This window comes from Rhinopithecus roxellana, chromosome 2, assembly GCF_007565055.1.
Source record: "Rhinopithecus roxellana isolate Shanxi Qingling chromosome 2, ASM756505v1, whole genome shotgun sequence".
Taxonomy (NCBI): Eukaryota; Metazoa; Chordata; class Mammalia; order Primates; family Cercopithecidae; genus Rhinopithecus; species Rhinopithecus roxellana.
Genome location: NC_044550.1, coordinates 59,971,936 through 59,993,279, shown reverse-complemented (window position 1 = coordinate 59,993,279; position 21,344 = coordinate 59,971,936). Strand labels below are relative to the sequence as shown.

Genomic DNA, 21,344 nt, shown 5'->3' with positions numbered 1-21,344 from the left:
TAATAGGACAAAGACAGGTGAAGGTGAACAAAGTGATGATGTAGCTGCTGGAAAATGCAGAGGCTTTGTAGGAGACTTTTGGGAAGCTGATGGTACAGGGATGGTGATGTGGAAAAATCCCTGAGGAAGGATAGCTGTGGGAGCCATTCCAGGCTGATGGAACCGTATGCATGATGACTCTTTAATAAGTATTCAAGGAGCAGATGCAGATTATGATCATGGAAGGGTTTCATGCAGAACAATGACAGTGTCTTTTTTTATTAAATTCAGAATGAAAACTGGATTGGGGAGAGACCAGTTTTGTGGCTAATGCAGGGGACAAGGTGGGAAGTGCTGGTGGCTTGAAGGAGGGCAGCAGTAGTGAGACTGGAGTGAAGATATATTTGCAAGACAGACTTACCAGACATGGCCAGGGGGGAAATATGGAGAGAGATAGCTCCCAGGTCTTGGTGTTTCCTGGTTTCTTTCCCTCTACATATTTGAACCTGCAAACATCTGCAAGATCCCAAATCTTTTCACAATGACCCTGGTTGGTGGGGAAAGGAGGCCCACCAATGGGAGGCTTTTGCGGGACAGGTGAGCTGTGAGCACATGAGGCAAAGATGCTTTAGGTCATTTTAAGAATAACTATGGCCAGCTGCTATGGCTCATGCCTGTAATCTGAGCACTTTCAGAGGCCAAGGCGGGTGAATCACGAGGTCAGGAGTTTGAGACCAGACTGGCCAACATGGTGAAACCCTGTTTCTACTAAAAATACAAAAAATTAGCTGGGCGTGGTGGCGGGTGCCTGTAACTCCAACTATTTGGGAGGCTGAGGCAGGAGAATCACTTGAACCCAGGAGGCAGAGGTTGCAGTGAGCTGAGATCTTGCCACTGCACTCCATCCTGGGTGACAGTGAGAGACTCTGTCTCAAAAATAAATAAAAAAATAAAAATAAAAGAATAACTACAACATCATTTTCTTTTTTTTTTTTCCTCCTTGGTAATAAAAATAGGACAACTCACTGTGAAAGAACCCAAGTTTCTTGATTTTGAAGTCAGAAATGAGGTACAACTCATCGTTTTAGCTGAAAGTAGCGGGCATAGAGCCTATTGCAAAGTAGCAGTCTTGATACAGGATGAGAATGATAATTCACCATGCTTTGAACAAAGTGTTTACCAAGCATCAGTGTCTGAAGGCGAATTCTACAATGCTCGTGTCATACAGGTAACAGAAACATATTTGTGTGTGTGTGTGTGTGAGAGAGAGAGAGAGAGAGAGAATGAGAGAGAGAGAGAGAGAATGAGAGAGAGAGAGAGAGAATTATTACAAATCAATGTACATCAAAATTTCTAAGCCCTGTGGTCCAACAGTCTTTCCAGGGCATGTACATTTTATAGATGGGGTGAAACCTTAGGTTAAAGAAAATCTGATATTCTTGCACTGTCTCTTCCTCTTTATTTATTCAGTGCTCAGTTACTGACATCTGCTTTCTCTGGGAGCACTGTTGAGCACTAGAAATATGCATTTATTAATACAATAGAAGTATGCATTTCGTGTAATGAGTGAAGAGAGGAGACACAGCCTCCTCCTGGAGGAAAAGTGTAAGATTTCACAGAATAATGATATTTACACTAAATCTTCAAGGATGAACAGGCATGTGGATGGATCTGCTTTCAGGACTAGCCCCATCTCAGGAAAAGGTCCCAAGTCCTGGAGAAGCATCCATTCACAGGGCAGTTTCATGCTGTAAAACCCACCCATCCTTGATACTTTCTCCACCTGCTTTAGGACAAGTGTTTGTTTCAGCTTTCCCTTCACTACTGAATTGAAGTTTTGTAGTCATGAAACTGGGCATTAGGAGCTCTCCAAGCTCCTATGACTGCAAAGGAAATCAGTGTAAATCCAACTTCCAGGCAAAGTTAACCACAGCGATGGCCATTCCTTTTGGCCTCTGGAATGTCATAGCTGTGGTCAGCACTTCATGCTTATTACACCGCTTTTTCTTTGGGCTAGGTGGGGTAAGGCGTTTACATGGCATGCTAGCATATTTTCTGGACAAAACCTGCAACAGCTCTTTACTGTGCAGTAAAGAGCTCATTATATAAAAAGACCCCGCAGTGGCTCACAACTGTAATCCCAGCACTTTGGGAGGCCGGGGCAGGTGGATCACCTGAGGTCAGGAGTTCGAGACCAGTCTGACCAACATGGTGAAATGCCATCTCTACTAAAAATACAAAAACTAGCCTGGTGTGGTGGCGGGCACCTGTAGTCCCAGCTACTTGGGAGGCTGAGGCAGGAGAATTGCTTGAACCTGGGAGGCAGAGGTTGCAGTGAGCTGAGATTGCGCCACTGCACCCCAGCCTGGGCAATAAGAGCAAAACTCAGTCTCAAAAAAAAAAAAAAAAAAAAAAAAGCCTTTCTTTTACTTCAATTCCAGTTTCTGATGCACATATCCCTGCTGTTGGTGAAAACAAGACCAATAGAGTCTCAGCTGCCTTGGAGTTTTAGCTCTGTACCCCTACACCCCATCCAGGATATCTGGAATCCCCTAGGCTATGACTGCAGATGTATTTTGTATTATAGCAGCCTGATTGCTCTAGTCACCAGCCTGTTCCAGATGTGCTGTGTCTTTACCCTGGTTTCAGCCATGACTGAGATGTTTCAGAAGAAAGTGAGGACATTCCCTTTTCCAGTCTTTATCATCCCTGCCCAGTGAGGCTGATCAGTGGGGATGGCAGATGCCTCCAATGCCACCTTGTCACAAGAGGATCCCCACACTGGGGCCCTGCAGCGTTTCACTTCTCTGTCCCACATGCTATCTGGGATGGAGCTAAATTGTTCAGTGTGAAATAAGTGAAGGCAAAGACCCATATAAAGCCCAGGTACACTGAATGAGAGAGAGCCTGACCCACCAGTGCTTCAAACTATGGCAGACTTGTAGAAGGCCGAGTCAGGGACAGATAGAATGAACTGTGTTCTTTCCATTTTTCAATCATTGAGTTCCCAGGAAGCTAGCACTACCATTCCGCTGTGTCTTGTTCAGAAAATTAGAAACGGAGGAGGCTCTGGAGCTCATACCAAGTGTGGTGGTTGCTTCCGGGTTTTTGCTCCCACACTGCTCAATGCCCTCCTTTGGTTACAGCCCTACAAAATTCCTTTGAGGGTCTGACCCTCTGTTGATGCAGTCCTGGTGGGGTTGTCCTCAAGATATTGACCTGCCTCCCACTCCCACCCTGCCAAAGGTGTTGTGAACTGCCTCGCCTCTCTCAGTCACCCAGACGTTCTCTTCCTGAAATTTGAATCTTGGGTGAAGGGACAAAATTATACCTCCAAAACATGTGCCATGTCTACTGAGAGCTATTTGGAAATTCTCTGGATGAAGAATTTCTCCATCACTCAGTTTATCATAAAGTTAAATGTAAGCTTCAGTTGTTTGTTGGTATTTCATTTAATCATTGATTTTAAAATATGTTTGACAAGTTGTGATTCTTTCTTAATGCATGTCTCTGAAAAACAGACTGAACCCATATTGCAGAATAAAGCTTGTCTAATGAAACAGTCGGTTCCTCACAGGTTTTTGCTACCGACCTGGACAGCGGTTTGAATGGCCTGATTGAGTATTCTATTCTCTCTGGCAACCAAGAAGAAGCATTCCAGATTGATGCGCTAAGTGGTGTGATAACAACAAAAGCGATTCTAGATTACGAGCTCACCAGCTCCTACAGGTTGGTCCAGGGTTCAGATCCATTGGCTCCATGTATTCTGCCTGCTTGCTGACAACATTGCTGTTTTGTCTATAACTTCCTGTTACGTAAGCTTAGTTGTAAATGTGTTATCCCTTTGATCCAACTTGTTGATATTCTCTTTGATCCACTCTTTTTGATATTAAGAATAGTCTTAGCAATTATTTCTATTTGGGAAAAGTGATTAAAATAGCAAAACTTTAAGGTCCCTTCTAGTTCTAAGATTTTATGAATTTGTGATGCTATTAAGCACTAAATGGGGGACACTAAAAGGATAATGTTTGTGAAATGCCTAATGAACTAGAGAACCCTCTGCAGGTGTCTGTTGTTACTGTTTTTTAAAAATGGTGAAGACTGAGGGATACCTTGCTTTTTGATTTTTTATTCTTGCATGTGAAAGTACAACACTGTCTTCAAGGTCTTGTTGCAGTTCTTTGATCTAATAGAAATGATCTTATTAAAAGCATACATTTAACATTAAAACTCTGTGCCCCTAGAGTCTAAGATATGCCAGCCTTATACAGAATTCACAAAGGAAAGAATAATATTGTTTTAGTTTTCTTGATGTTCAAAAAAATCAGTGCTACAAAAGACTAGACTTATACAGAGAGATAGTGATGGCATCACAATTTGTGGAAGCAAAAGGCTTTTTTTTTTTTTTTTTTTTCTTTTCTGAGACGGAGTCTTACTCTGTCGCCCAGGCTGGAGTGTAGTGGCACAATCTCAGTTCACTGCAGCCTCCGTCTCCTGGGTTCAAGTAATTCTCCTGCCTCAGCCTCCCAAGTAGCTGGGATTACAGCTGCCTGCCACCATGCACGGTTAATTTTTGATTTTTAGTAGAGATGGGGTTCCACCATATTGGCCAGGCTGGTCTCAAACTCCTGACCTCAAGTGATCCACCCATCTTGGCCTCCCAAAGTGCTGGGGTTACAGGCATGAGCCACTGCACCCGGCCATCAAAAGACTCTTAAGAATTCTAAAATATCCATGAGTGGGGACTGCTTAAAGATTTAGCAAAACCCTGGAATAGAATACCATGAAGCTGATTTTACAAAAGAAAGAGGCATAACTCTGTGTGCCAATGAGGATGGAGCTCTAGGATATGTGACTAAGTGAAGGCAGTAACGAGACCCATTACAGTGCTTATCTAGCATTGCCTGTTTGAGTAAAAGCACACCCGCATATTTGGAATGCTTCTGGAAGAAAATATAAGAAACTGTTCATTTTATTTGTCTCTGGAGAAGCAGTCAGGCAGCCTGTGGTCCAAGAGAGGCTTAGCTCTCTTACTGAACATTTTAGTATGCTTTGGATAGATGTTTCATTTTTGTGTTTTTCCAAAAGGCCTTGCCCATGCTGTATTCTATTTAATCCTCGCAAGCACCTCATGAGGATATTAAGGTGGGCATTTTCTTATTTGCTGATAAGACAACAGAAATACAGTGGCTTGCTCAGGGTCATAGGATAATTTGAGGATCAAACTTGAACTTGCACTTAAGTATTCTGCTTCTAAATCACACTCTTTCCACTGTAGAGCTGCAGAGCAGACATCCTATTTAAGGAAAACACAGGTACAGTATACCAAAGACAGTGAGTGTCAGTATGCTTCTATGCCGGACTACTTCTGTGTTTTATGAAAAAATTATAATGTGTGCATGTGGTTGAGCAATGAGAGCTGATTAAACAGGAATATCTTACTGGATATATTGGATTAATTATCCTCTGGAAAACCTCCCAACGCTAAAAATTTAAATGTTTAGCTCTTTGTAAACTGTTTAGTTTTTTAATATACTTCAAAAGTATTTTAAAAGTTTAAGACTTTATCCTGTATTAACTATTATAAATTTTAAAATAATATTTTAGCATAATAGTTATTGGTACTTGTTGTTTAAATATATTAAAACATATTCCCTGCTACGTTGTTTCTATAGTAATTGTTTAAGCATGAAACTTTTTCTCCTCTTCCATGGATGACTGCAGATAAATCCCAATCTAGTTGAGTGATTACAAATTCAGGAATTATTAAAGGTCTGCTATGTTCTAGGAACTAAGCATTTTCTGATGTTAAGGACTTTCTGTTACAGTGTTCTTACTCAATGGAGCCTAATTAACAATTAAATCTAATTTCTTTCAACTTTTTCCTATTTGCGTCATGGTTTCTATGTTTACAATATTAAATTGGTCCCAGTATTAAAAAGTGACTCTCTCCCATTCCCATGAAGAATTTAATTCTAGGCTTAAAGAAGCAAGAACAGAGAGAAGTTGAACCCCCTACACATTGCCACAGAAAGATACATACAGGTGACCCCCACTCCCCCCGCCGACCCCCTACACACTCTTTCTCTCTCCAGCATCACCAAGGCAAGGAATTATTTTAAACCTCTTGCCTCCCTGGGCTCTCCCCACACTCACTCACAACCCCTGGTGTGGTGTGGCTTCTATCCTTTAGTGCTTTTCTTGATATTTAAGGCAATAAGAAATAAAGGAGGATTTTCCCTAGTCTGCTACACCTTTAGTGAATATTTTGGAAACAGTCTCATTTAGCTTTCAGCTTTTTACTTTTGAAGTATTGCTATTTTGTCTGATTGAGGAAAGTATCCCAATTCCAGCCCTTTGTTTTAAAATATAAAACATTTCCTCAAAAAAAAAAAAAAAAAAAAATAGAGCTACCATACAATCCAGCATTCCTGATCCTAGGTATATACTCACCAAAAAGAAATCACTATATTGACAATTTATTGCAGTAATATTCACAATAGCCAAGATTTGAAAGCAACCTAAGTGTACATTTATCCAGGTGAATGGGTAAAGAAAATGGGATACATATACACAATGGAGTATTATTAAGCCATGAAAAAAAGAAGAATGAGATCCAGTCATTTGCAACAACACGGATGGAACTGGAAGTCATTATGTTAAGTGAAATACAAACATCACATATTCTCACTTATTTGTGGGAGCTAAAAATTACAACAAATGAACTCAAGCAGATAGGGAGTAGAAGGATGGTTACCAGAAGCTGGGACGGGTCGGGGAGGATTGAGGGGAAGTGGGGATGGCTAAAGGGTACAAAATATAGTTGGAATGAATGAATAAGACCCAGTATTTGCTGGTACAAAAAGGTAACTACAGTCAAAACTTTAATTATACATTTAAAAATAACAAAAAGAGTATAACTAAAAATAACTAAAACATTTGGATTGTTTCTAACACAAAGGATAAATGCTGGAGGTGATGGATACCCCTTCTTACTCTGATGTAATTATTACACATTGCAAGCCTGTATCAAAATATCTCATGTAACCCATAAATGTATATACCTACTATGTACCCACAAAAACTAAAAATTGAAAAAGAAAAGATTTCCTATTATATCCTTCAGTTTCCAAGACTTGGGCAATTTAACCTTTAATTAGTGATGCATTTTTAAAAAATAATAGTCATAAATTAAAACACAAAATAGAAAAAGGGAGATAGTGTTAGTCATGATTCTACTAAATATGAATGTATTAAATAATTTTTAGTTTTCATATTAAGCCACACAGAAGAAAATTCAGTGGAAAATTTGATGACAAATTATAAAATAAGCATTAATTTCTGCCTGATGTTTATGAATATATAAAAAGCTATTTATCAAGCACGAAGCTGGGGACACAAAGACAAATGTAACAGCCCTTGTTCTCAAGGAGCTTGAAAATTGAGTCCTGGCTGGGTGCAGTGGCTCACGCCTGTAATCCCAGCACTTTGGGAGGCTGAGGCAGGCGTATCACTTGAGGTCAGGTGTTTGAGACCAGCCTGGCCAACATGGCAAAACCCTGCCTCTACTAAAAGTTCAAAAATTAGCCAGGCAAGGTGGCTGGCGCCTGTAATCCCAGCTACCTGGGAGGCTGAGGCAGGAGAATCGCTTGAACCTGTAAGGTGGAGATTGCAGTGAGCCAAGATCCCACCACTGCACTCCAGCCTGGGCAACAAGAGTGAGACTTCGTCTCGAAAAAAGAAGACAAGAAAAAGAAAATCAAGTCCTAGTAAAATATATGGCAGAAGGCACATTAATAATCACAATAGTTGCCATTTATGGAACTCCTGCTTCACATTCATTATCTAATTGAATTCTTGTAATAGACATGATTTATAAAATAAAGAAATGGGAACTCAGAGAGGTAAAGTGGTTTGGCCAAGAATCCGAAGCTAGTACATGGTAGAACATGATTCTAGCCAATGTGAATGATTGCAGGGCTTATTTTATGATGTGAATGAATCTTAAAAGTATATGCATGTACATTTACAAAATAAATAAATATTCAAGGCAAGCAGTTATTTTCAGGAGCAATGCTAAACTCAGTGTATTCTCCATTGAATGCTCATTATGACTGTGGGAGAAAGCAATTTTACAGGCAACGCAGGAAATGGAATGGGATATTAATTACCTTTTTCAAAATACACAATTCATGAAAAGCAAAGCTGGGATTGGAATCCCAGTCTATTGATGCCCTGAGAAAAAGAGAATAAAAAGGATTTGGGGCCAAAGGCACGAAGAAAGACATGGATATGTGAAAGTGTTTTGTATGTTTGGAAGTAGCAAGTAGTACAGCACACCAAAGAAGTAAGTGTAGGGTAATAAAAGAGGCAGCAGGCAAGTTTTGAAAGACTTTTGGTGCCTCATAATGGAAACTATACATTATTCTGTGAACTACATACAACTATAAGCAGTTGAACGGATATTCGTATCTTTATTTCTAAAGACATCTCGTAATGGATGCACTGCAAGAGAGAGAGAACTAGCTTAGGCCAACAAGCTGAGCTAGACTGCAGCAATGAAAAGTCTGTTACATGGATGGTGCAGTGGGGACAGAAGGAAGGTACATACTAAAATGTTGATTTGAATATGGAATCCATAGGAACCTGACCACCAATTGAATTTGTTGAGCAAGAAAAGAGATAGAATGGTTCTGAAATTTCTGCTTAGGAAAGGAAGGGAGAAGAATAGATGGAGATTATGATTTTTTATTCTGGGTATTTGAGGTGGAAGGACCAATACAAGGACAAAAGTGAAGATACCCTTTAGGCAATTGAAAATAATAATCCGTAGCTCAGGGTAGGGGTCTTCACTCAAGATGTAGATTTGAGATTCATCCAGGAAAAATGTGTAAAATGAGAATATGTAAAATGAGAATTGAGGAGTGGTGACTTATCACCACCTCAGGATTCAGCAGATAAATAGGAACTGCAAAATATATTTAGGGTATAGAAAGATCTAGAAAAAGATAACGTCATGGAGACCAAGGGGAGAGGTTGGGCTGAATGAAAGGAGAAGACTTCAAAATATGTTTGCATTAGAATCTCTTAAAGTGACAGTCATCTCTCAGTATCCATGGGGTATTGGTTGTGGGACTCTCCACTACGTCCCTCCCACTCCCCCATATAAAAATCCATGGATGCTCATATTTCTTGTATAAAATGGCATAGTATTTGCATATTACTTATGCAATTCTCTCATAGAGTTTATTTTTATTTATTTATTTTTAGTTTTTTATTTTCAAATTTTATTTTACATACAGGAGATACGTGTGGAGGTTTGTTACATAGGTGTATTGCACCATGTAGTGAGCACAGTATTCAATAGGTAGTTTTTCAACCCATGCCCCCTCCTTCCCTCCCCTCAGCAGTTCACAGTGTCCACTATTCCCGTGTTTATGTCCATGTTTGCTCAACGTTTAGCTTCCATTTGTAAGTGAGAACATGAGCTATTTTGGTTTTTTGCTTTTGTGTTAATTTGTTTAGGATTATAGCCTCCAGCTCTATCCATGTTTCTACAAAAGACATGATTTCATTCTTTTTATAGCTGCATAGATCACATTTTCCTTATTCAATCCACCATTAACAGGCACCTAAGTTGAGTCCATCTTTTTTGCTATTGTGAATAGCATGGTGATGAACATATAAATGCATGTATCTTTTTGCTATAATGATCTACCTTCCTTTGGGAATATACCCAGCAGTAGGATTGCTGGGTCCAATGGTACTTTGTAGTAAGTTCTTAGAGAAATTGCCAAACTGCTTTCCAAAGTGGCTGAACTATTTTACATTCCCAACAATGTATTAATGCTCCCTTTTCTTCACAACCTCACCAGCATCTGTTGTTTTTTGACTTTTTAATAATAGCCATTTTGACTGGTGTCTCATTATGTTTTGATTTGTATTTCTCTGATGATTAGTGATCATGACCATTTTTATGTTTGTTGGCTGCTTGTATGTCTTTCTTTGAAAAGTGTCTGTTCATGTCCTTTGCCTATTTTAACAGGATTGTTTGGTTTTTGCTTTTTGATTTAAGTTCCTTGTAGATTCTGGATATTAGACCTTTGCCAGATGCATAGTTAGTGAATATTTTCTCTCATTCTGTAGGTTGTCTGTTTACTCTGTTGATTATTTCTTTTATTGTGCAGAAGCTCTTTAGCTTAATTAGATCCCATTTGTCAATTTTTGTTTTTTGTTACAATTGCTTTTGAGGACTTAGCCCAAAATTTCTTGCCAGGGCCAGTTTCAAGAAGGGTCTTTTTTAAGTTTTCTTCTAGGATTTCTATGCTTGAGGTCTTATATTTAAATCTTCAATTCATCTTCAGTCAATTTTTGTATATGGTAAAAGGTAAAGATCTAGTTTCATTCTTCTGCATCTGGTTAGCTGGTTGTCCCAACACCATTTATTGAATAGGGAGTGCTTTCCTCATTGCTGGTTTTTGCTGGCTTTGTCAAAGATTGAATGGTTGTAGGTGTGTGATTCTATTTCTAAGTTTTGTATTCTGTTCCATCAGTCTGTGTGTTTGCGTTTATACCAGTACCATGCTATTTTGATTACTGTAACCTTATCGTATTGCTTGAAGTCAGGTAATATGATGCCTCTGGCTTTCTTCTTTTTGCTTAGGATTGAGTGTGTTTAGGCAGAAAAGAAGTATTCAATAGATACATAAAGATTAAAGATTTTGATCTAAGCATATTTTCTTAATTTGATTTTTTTATTATCAAAGTAATATATACATTTAAAAAAAATCAAATAGTGTATAAAGTATAGATGAAAGTCAGCAACCACTGCTTCACCTCTCCCAAGGCTAAAACCCTCCAGACGCAGACACTATTAACTGATTTTCTCTGATACTGTAAATACAAGTATGTAATAATTTACAACTTTAAACATTATCTTTTAACTTCCTGTTATAATAGATATAGGTACAAAATCCTTATTTTCTCACACTCCAACTCTTTCTATATTCATATCACTGTTTTTCATTTAATCAGTAATTAGTGTTTATATTATATGAATATATTCATGTTTACTTCATAGTCAGATCATATTATATGATTTTATTTCCTTTTATCACTACTCCTCAAGCCCCCAGAGTTTCTTTCTTGATTGCCCAATTGGCTATATCTATGCACTTAATTCCTTGTAAATATCCCATAAGCTTTGTTATCTGCATCTAATTTTTCCTCTAACTGCCTTTCATCAAATATTCTATCAAGCCCTCTGTTTTCATGAAGACCTGGTTCCTACTTCTTTATGCCCTCTCCATCTAGCATGAACAGTTTGGGTTAATACACCTATTGCAAGGCTGAGATCCCATAACTTTGGTTTATAGCTCTCCTAGGTCAGGCCAGCACTTCCAGATCCCATGTCTTTCTTTTCCAATAGGTTTGCAGGAAAAGGTGCCAGAGAAGTAAATTATCTGAGCCCTTGCATGTCTGAAAATGTCTTTATTCTACTCTTTCATGTAATATATGCAGTGGGCAATAGAGAAGTTGCAAGTATCTTTTAGAATTTTGAAGGTATTGCTCTGTTATTCTCTGAAACTCAGTGTTGCTATTAAGAAGTCTGGTGCCATTCTAATTCTTTTTTTTTGAGACGGAGTCTTGCTCTGTCACCCAGGCTGGAGTAGTGTGATCTTGGCTCCCTGCAACCCCTGCCTCCTGGGTTCAAGCAATTCTCCTGCCTCAGCCTCCCAAGTAGCTGGGACTACAGGCGCCCACTACCATTTAGTAGAGATGGGGTTTCAACATATTGGCCAGACTGGTCTCGAACTCCTGACCTTATGAACTGCCCGCCTTGGCCTCCCAAAGTGCTGGGATTAAAGGCATGAGCCACCGCGCCTGGCTGCCATTCTGATTCTTTTACTTTGTGTAAATTTTTCCTTCTCTCTAGAAATTTATAGGTTATACTTATCATCCGTAATACTTTAAAATATGATTACATATTTTGATGTGGGTTTCTCTTTGTACTGTGTATTCAGTGTTCTCTTTTAATAAAAAGACGTTTCTTTTAATTTTCTTGTATTATTTCATTGAAAATGTCCTCCCCATTTTTTAGTTTTGGTTTGTTGTTTTGCCCTGTTTCATTTTCCTGAATCCTATTCAATTAGGTATTGGATCGCCTAGATGGATTCTTTGTTAGTTATATTTTATTTTCTACTTTCCATTTCTTGTTTGTGTGTGGGTTTAGTTTTTGTTGTTTTATTTTGGGAAGATATTTCCTGAGTTTTAATCTTCTAAAATTTTTTATTTTCTAATTGAAAATTGAGAAGCTATTATATATTTGTTTTTACTACTAAAAGCTCTTATTTGATGTTTGACTTTTAAAATAATATTCAACTCTTGTTTTATGCACATGTTGTCTCCTGATATCTCTCCAAGGTATTAATTAGAATTGTTTTAAATTTTATTTTGTTCCTTTCAATATCTGTTTCCACTGTTTTCTTTTTTTCTCTTTGTCTATATTGAGTTTTCTTTTTCATGCTGAAGGTTTTCTGAAAATAAGTGTTGATTCTTAGATATAAGTGAGGCAATGTCAGAGTCATTAGAACATCTGAGTGAGCTAGAGGAATTTGATTAGCACACTTCACTTTCAAATGAACCACACGGGAAGTTGACTGCTTTTCAGGATGACATACAAATGGCGGTATATGGAGTTCACTTTTCTTTGGGAGGGGACTTTCAATTCTCCAGAGAAGGTCTTTCAATATTACTAACTCCAAGTATGAACCAAAGGCATTCTTTGGCTGAGAATGAAGAATAATGGGCAAGAGGGACATGAGTACCCTGTATTTAAACCAACATAAATCATCTTCCTGTTTAAATAATCTGAATTTAAAATATTCTTCCTATTAACCAAATACCTCACTGCAATTTTTGCCATGTATTGAGTCTCTCCTTGGTGACTTGAGAGCAACTCTGCTCCTCACGTATCTTTATGCTCCTCTGAATGCATTTTAAAAGACTTTTGAAAGAGTGGTTTTAGGTCCACAGCAAAATTGAGAGAAGGTGCAGAGATTTCCTATATATCCCTGCCCACACACATGCACAGCTTCCCTCATTATCAAAATCCCCACCAGAGTGGTGCATTTGTTACATTTGATGAAGCTACATTGACACATCATTATCACTCAAATTCACAGTTTTCAGTGGGATCCACTCTTGGTGCTGTACATTCTGAGTGGATTTTAATCTCTGATTTCCTTTGGCCCACTCATCTGCAACTGCTCTTCAATCTGCTTGCATCTTCCAGAAATTGTTGATATTTCTCATTCATTTCACCTACTAATATCTTTCCTCATTTGTTTAGCTTTATGGACTTAAAACTTATTTTTTTTATTTTTTATTATACTTTAAGTTCTAGGGTGCATGTGCACAATGTGCAGGATTGTTACATATGTATACATATGCCATGTTGGTTTGCTGCACCCATTAACTCGTCATTTACATTAGGTGTATCTCCTAATGCTATCCCTCCCCCAATCCCCCACCCCACAACAGGCCCTGGTGTGTGATGCTCCCCTTCCTGTGTCCAACTGTTCCCATTGTTCAATTCCCACCTATGAGTGGGAAAATGTGGTGTTTGGTTTTCTGTTCTTGTGATAGTTTGCTGAGAATGATAGTTTCCAGATGCATTCATGTCCCCACAAAGGACATGAACTCATCATTTTTTATGGCTGCATAGTATTCCTTGGTGTATATGTGCCACATTTTCTTAATCCAGTCTGTCATTGATGGACATTTGGGTTGGTTCCAAGTCTTTGCTATTGTGAATAGTGCCACAATAAACATACATGCTCATGTGTCTTTATAGCAGCATGATTTATAATCCTTTGGGTATATACCCAGTAATGGGATGGATGGATCAAATGGTATTTCTAGTCCTAGACCCTTGCGGAATCACCACACTGTCTTCCACAATGGTTGAACTAGTTTACAGTCCCACCAACAGTGTAAAAGTGTTCCTTTTTCTCCACATCCTCTCCAGCACCTGTTGTTTCCTGACTTTTTAATGATCGCCATTCTAACTGGTGTGAGATGGTACCTCATTGTGGTTTTGATTTGCATTTCTCTGATGGCGAGTGATGATGAGCATTTTTTCACGTGTCTGTTGGCTGCATAAATGTCTTCTTTTGAGAAGTGTCTGTTCATATCCTTTGCCCACTTTTTGATGGGGTTGTTTGTTTTTTTTCTTGTAAATTTGTTTGAGTTCTTTGTAGTTTCTGGATATTATCCCTTTGTCAGATGGGCAGATTGCAAAAATTTTCTCCCATTCTGTAGGTTGCCTGTTCACTCTGATGGTAGTTTCTTTTGCTGTGCAGAAGCTCTTTAGTTTAATTAGATCCCATTTGTCAACTTCGGCTTTTCTTGCCATTGCTTTTGGTGTTTTAGACATGAAGTCCTTGCCCATGCCTGTGTCCTAAATGATATTGCCTAGGTTTTCTTCTAGGGTTTTTATGGTCTTAGGTCTAACATTTAAGTCTTTAATCCATCTTGAATTAATTTTTGTATAAGGTGTAAGGAAGGGATCCAGTTTCAACTTTCTACTTATGGCTAGCCAGTTTTCCCAGCACCGATTTATTAAATAGGGAATCCTTTCCCCATTTCTTGTTTTTGTCAGGTTTGTCAAAGATCAGAGGGTTGTAGATGTGTGATATTATTTCTGAGGGCTCTGTTTTGTTCCATTGGCCTATATCTCTGTTTTGGTACCACTACCATGCTGTTTTGGTTAATGTAGCCTTGTAATATAGTTTGAAGTCAGGTAGCGTGATGCCTCCAGCTTTGTTCTTTTAGCTTAGGATTGTCTTGGCAATGCGGGCTCTTTTTTGGTTCCATATTAACTTTAAAGTAGTTTTTTTCCAATTCTGTGAAGAAAGTCATTGGTAGCTTCATGGGGATGGCATTGAATCTATAAATTACCTTGGGCAGTATGGCCATTTTCACAATATTGATTCTTCCTATCCATGAGCGTGGAATGTTCTTCCATTTGTTTGTGTCCTCTTTTATTTCATTGAGCAGTGGTTTGTAGTTCTCCTTAAAGAGGTCCTTCACATCCCTGGTAAGTTGGATTCCTAGGTATTTTATTGTCTTTGAAGCAATTGTGAATGGGAGTTCACTCATGATTTGGCTCTCTGTCTGTTATTGGTGTATAAGAATGCTAGTGACTTTTGCACATTGATTTTGTATCCTGAGACTTTGCTGAAGTTGCTTATCAGCTTAAGGAGATTTTGGGCTGAGACGATGGGGTTTTCTAAATATACAATCATGTCATCTACAAATAGGGACAATTTGGCTTCCTCTTTTCCTAATTGAATACCCTTTATTTCTTTCTCATGCCTGATTGCTGTGGCCAGAACTTCCAACACTATGTTGAATAGGAATGGTGAGAGAGGGCATCCCTGTCTTGTACCAGTTTTCAATGGGGAATGCTTCCAGTTTTTGCCCATTCAGTATGATATTGGCTGTGTGTTTGTCATAAATAGCTCTTCTTATTTTGAGGTATGTTCCATCAATACCAAATTTATTGAGAGTTTTTATCATGAAGGGCTGTCGAATTTTTTCAAAGGCCTTTTCTGCATCTATTGAGATAATCATGGGTTCTTGTCTTTGGTTCTGTTTATATGCTGGATTGCATTCATTGATTTGCGTATGTTGAACTAGCCTTGCACCCCAGGGATGAAGTATACTTGATCATGGTGGATAAGCTTTTTGATGTGCTGCTGGATTCAGTTTGCCAGCATTTTATTGAGGATTTTTGCATCAATGCTCATCAGGGATATTGGTCTAAAATTCTCTTTTTTTTGTTGTGTCTCTGCCAGGCTTTGGTATCAGGATGATGTTGGCCTCATAAAATTAGTTAGGGAAGACTCCCTCATTTTCTATTGATAGGAATAATTTCAGAAGGAATGGTACCAGCTCCTCCTTGTAGCTCTGGTAGAATTCGGCTGTGAATCCATCTGGTCCTGGACTTTTTTTGGTTGGTAGGCTATTAATTATTGCCTCAATTTCAGAGCCTCCTATTGGTCTATTCAGGTATCAACTTCTTCCTGGTTTAGTCTTGGGAGAGTGTAAGTGTCCAGGAAATTATCCATTTCTTCTAGATTTTCTAGTTTATTTGCATAGAGGTGTTTATAGTATTCTCTGATGGTAGTTTGTTTTTCTGTGGGGTCGGTGGTGATATCCCCTTTATCATTTTTTATTGCGTCTATTTGATTCCTCTCTCTTTTCTTCTTTATTAGTCTTGCTAGCGTTCTATCAATTTTGTTGATCTTTTCAAAAAACCAACTCCTGGATTCATTGATTTTTGAAGGGTTTTTTGTGTTTCTATCTCCTTCAGTTCTACTCTGATCTTAGTTATTTCTTGCCTTCTGCTAGCTTTTGAATGTGTTTGTTCTTGCTTCTCTAGTTCTTTTAATTGTGATGTTAGAGTGTCAATTTTAGATCTTTTCCGCTTTCTCTTGTGGGCATTTAGTGCTATAAATTTCCCTCTACACACTGCTTTAAATGTGTCCCAGAGATTCTGGTATGTTGCATCTTTGTTCTCATTGGTTTCAAAGAACATCTTTATTTCTGCCTCATTTCATTATGTACCCCATAGTCATTCGGGAGCAGGTTGTTCACTTTCCATGTAGATGAGCAGTTTTGATTTAGTTTCTTAATCCTGAGTTCTAGTTTGATCGCACTGTGGTCTGAGAGACAGTTTGTTATAATTTCTGTTCTTTTACATTTGCTGAGGAGTGCTTTACTTTCAATTATGTGGTCAATTTTGGAATAAGTGCAATGTGGTGCTGAGAAGAATGTATATTCCGTTGATTTGGGGTGGAGAATTCTGTAGATGTCTGTTAGGTCTGCTTGGTGCAGAGGTGAGTTCAATTCCTGGATATCCTTGTTAACCTTCTGTCTCGTTGATCTGTCTAATGTTGACAGTGGGGTGTTAAAGTCTTCCATTATTATTGTGTGGGAGTCTAAGTCTCTTTGTAAGTCTCTAAAGACTTGCTTTATATATCTAGGTGCTCTTGTATTGGGTGCATATATATTTATGATAGTTAACTCTTCTTATTGAATTGATCCCTTTACCATTATATAATGGCCTTCTTTGTCTCTTTTGATCTTTGTTGGTTTAAAGTCTGTTTTATCAGAGACTAGAATTGTAACCCCTGCCTTTTTTTGTTTTCCATTTGCTTGGTTGATCTTCCTCCATCCATTTATTTTGAGCCTGTGTATGTCTCTGCACATGAGATGGTTCTCCTGGATAAAGCAAATTGATGGGTCTTGACTCTTTATCCAATTTGCCAGCCTGTGTCTTTTAATTGGAGCATTTAGTCCATTTACATTTAAGGTTAATATTGTTTTGTGTGAACTTGATCCTGTCATTATGATATTAGCTGGTTGTTTTGCTCGTTAGATGATGCAGTTTCTTCCTAGCATCAATGGTCTTTACATTTTAGCATGTTTTTGCCATGGCTGGTACCGATTGTTCCTTTCCATGTTTAGTGCTTCTTTCAGGAGCTCTTGTAGGGCAGGCCTGCTGGTGACAAAATCTCTAAGCATTTGCTTGTCTGTAAAGGATTTTATTTCTCCTTCACTTATGAAAGTTAGTTTGGCTGGATATGAAATTCTGGGTTGAAAATTCTTTTCTTTAAGAATGTTGAATATTGGCCCCCTGTCTCTTCTGGCTTGTTGGGTTTCTGCTGGGAGATCTGCTGTTAGTCTGATGGACTTCCCTTTGTGGGTAACATGACCTTTCTGGCTGTCCTTACCATTTTTTCCTTCATTTCAACTTTGGTAAATCTGACAATTATGTGTCTTGGAGTTGCTCTTCTTATGGAGTATCTTTGTGGCATTCTCTGTGTTTCCTGAATTTGAATGTTGGCCAGACATAGATTTGGTCTTTTCACATAGTCCTATATTTCTTGGAGGCTTTGTTCATTTCTTTTTACTCTTTTTTCTCTAAACCTCTTGCTTCATTTCATTCATTTGATCCTCAGTCACTGATATCCTTTCTTCCAGTTGATTGAGTCAGTTACTGAAGCTTTTGCATTTGTCACGTAGTTCTCGTGTCATGGTTTTCATCTCTAACAGTTCATTTATGGACTTCTCTGCATTGGTTATTCTAGTTAGCCATTCGTCAAATCTTTTTTCAAGGTTTTTAGTTTCTTTGCACTGGGTTCATAATTCCTCCTTTAGCTCGGAGAAGTTTGATTGTCTGAAGTCTTCTTCTCTCAACTGGTCAAAGTCATTCTCCATCCAGCTTTGTTCCATTGCTGGCGAGGAGCTGCATTCCTTTGGAGGGGGAGAGGTGCTCTGGTTTTTAGAATTTCCAGTTTTTCTGTACTGCTTTTTCCCCATCTTTGTGGTTTTATCTACCTTTGGTCTTTGATGATGGTGATGTACAGTTGGAGTTTTGGTGTGGATGTCCTTTCTGTTTGTTATTTTTCCTTCTAACAGTCAGGACCCTCAGCTGTAGGTCTATTGGAGTTTGCTCAAGGTCTACTCCAGACCCTGTTTGCCTGTGTATCAGCAGTGGAGGCTGCAGAAGAGTGAATATTGCTGAACAGCAAATGTTGCTGTCTGATCATTCCTCTGGAAGCTTTGTCTCAGAGGTATACCCAGCCATGTGAGGTGTGAGGTGTCAGTCTGCCCCAGTGGGGGATGTCTCCCAGTTAGGCTACTTGGGGGACAGGGACCCACTTGAGCAGACAATCTGTCCGTTCTCAGATCTCAAACTCCGTCCTGGGAAAATCACTACTCTCTTCAAAGCTGTCAGACAGGGACATTTACATCTGTAGAGGTTTCTGCTGCCTTTTGTTTGGCTATGCCCTGTCCCAAGAGGTGGAGTCTACAGAGGTAGGCAGGCCTCCTTGAGCTGTGGTGGGCTCCACCCAGTTCGAGCTTCCCAGCTGCTTTACCTACTTAAGCCTCAGCAATGGCAGGCACCCTCCCCCAGCCTCGCTCCCACCTTGCAGTTAGATCTCAGACTGCTGTGCTAGCAATGAGGGAGGCTCCGTGGGCCTGGGACCCTCTGAGCCAAGTGCGGGATATAATCTCCTGGTGTGCCATTTGCTAAGATCCTTAGTAAAGCACAGTATTAGGGTGGGAGTGACCCGATTTTCCAGGTGCTGTGTGTCACGGTTTCCCTTGGCCTGGAAAGGGAATTGCCTTCCCCCTTGCACTTCCCGGGTGAGGCGATGCCTTGCCCTGCTTTGGCTCTCACTCATTGGGTTGCACCCACTGTCCTGCCCCCACTGTCCAACATGCCCCAGTGAGATGAACCCAGTACCTCACTTGGAAATGCAGAAATCACCCGTCTTCTGCATCGCTCACTCTGGGAGCTGGAGGCTGGAGCTGTTTCTATTTGGCCATCTTGGTGCGGATCCCATAACTTATTATAAAAGATTTTTGATATCGTTTTAGAAGAATCTTGAGAGGAAGAGAAGATAAAACCTGTGTAGTCAGCTTGCAATCTTTAACCAGAAATCATAGTTTTTCTTTTCATATTTATTTCTGTTGGTGGCTGATATTTTAATTTTTTTCAGAATTTCAGAAGGAATAGAAAATTCTTGCTAGACATTTAAGACACAATTGAGAGTTTTGAAAACCCCTCTACCAACAAGTTTAGTACTTGTTAAGACAATCAAAAAGATCCTTCCTGGTCAAAGGCCTTATTTAAAGTTTAACATGGTAAAAGAAGCTTCCCATGGTTGATAGAATATGAAAAAAATGCAATAGTAATCAGGGCAACAGTTGTGGAACATGGAGTGAGTTGAACTGGCTACAACCAATAGTTTCACAACTGCGAAAGAGCCATCATAGATGACTTGAAGTCTTGCATAGGTTATGTATAGAATATCTGCACATCTACCTTCATATTTTTTATTTTTTCTGCAAGTCATTGAGAAACCTTTTCCTTTCCCATTTATTTTCATGCTAAGCAACATACTTCTCTTGTCAAAGAATCTCACTTCTTTGTAATCTGACAAGACATTATGTAGGATGCCTGCAGTTGAAACATTGTGAAAATAATAGTAATTATGGCTACAGTAGAAGAGTTGATAGAAACTTAACTTTGATGTCTTGGCTGAGACTTTAGATGACATTGGGAGGTGCAAGCAGCAGGGGAGAAAGCAGTATGAGTTGATTATTTTTGTTAAAATATTTCCATATGTATCTGACTGACATTCATACTAACACAATAAACTTTCCGCATATAATTATTCCAGAAGTTAGGCTCCAGAAGTGTGATATTCAGGTGGTTATTCTACTAATATTCCAACTCTGATAATGCAGAAGGCAGTCTGTGTTCTTCATGAATAGTAGATTTAAGCACTGATCATTTAATATTAAGTGGAATTCAAACCAAGACAGAGTTGATGTTTATTTTATGTCATTTTAAAATTTAGGGTTGGAAAGAGAAAGAACATTTATCAAGTGAGCTAACAATGAAAACAAAGTGAAAGTGTATCAACTTTCAAGACTTAGTTTCTTAAAAGGTAGCCCCTACAACTGGCTAAGACTAAATCCACTTCTGAAATAAAGAGCATCTTCTCATTAATAACTCATTTTATTATTCAGCCGCCCTCCTAGCCTTCATCGTGTTTAGGGGGGAGTGAAAAATAAGCCAATAATTATATATTAGAATGCGATATATACACAATAAGAGAGGTATGTTCAACAAGTATCATGAAGCACAGGTTTCCAGTTGAACAACACATGAGCCTGAATCCCAGCTCTGTCGTATAATATGTGTATAACCCTGGGGAAATCTTGAGAAACCAACATTCAATACTTACTAAAGAAAAGCAAATAAGGCAGCTCCCTGCCCTTAATAAACTTACAGAAGAGGCAGACAAATATGTTATGAAGAAAAAAGAGTGATGATTGCTATGGCAGAAGAATGTACAGGGTGCTATGGGAATACATACAGGTGCATTTAAATCTAATGAAAGGTCCATGAAAACTTCGCAGAGATGTGAGCTTTGAAAACCCAGAAAGTGTAAGGGCTAGGATTCCATGTGAAAGCAAGGACAAGAAAGTTTATGTGAACATGTTCAGGGGTTGGATAACCACTTAGAGACATGGAGAGCCAAAGAAGGGTTTTAAATAGGGAGGTCAGGTTTTCAAATTAGGATTTTAGAGCAATTGAGTGCAATATAGAGGGTGGATGGAACAAGAGGAGACTCACAGTAGGGAGGTTCGTAATTTATCAGGTATTCCTGGTGAGAAAGGATACAATACATATAGAGCATTCCAGGTAAAAATGGTGAGGGGCTGAGGCTACAGGGGACTGGCTTGTCCACGTTTGCCTGGGACTTTAGTGGATGTAG

The 21,344-nt window shown here is 38.9% G+C and overlaps 1 protein-coding gene across 1 annotated transcript in view; it reads left to right on the top strand.

Annotated features, from left to right (window-relative positions):
• DCHS2 (dachsous cadherin-related 2) overlaps positions 1-21,344 on the top strand; it is a 277,604-nt gene that overhangs the window by 247,121 nt on the left and 9,139 nt on the right. The window contains exons 15-16 of the mRNA XM_030926304.1: positions 996-1,207; positions 3,557-3,708. Of these exons, the coding sequence (XP_030782164.1) occupies positions 996-1,207; positions 3,557-3,708 (364 nt within the window). The remainder of the gene's footprint in view (positions 1-995; positions 1,208-3,556; positions 3,709-21,344) is intronic.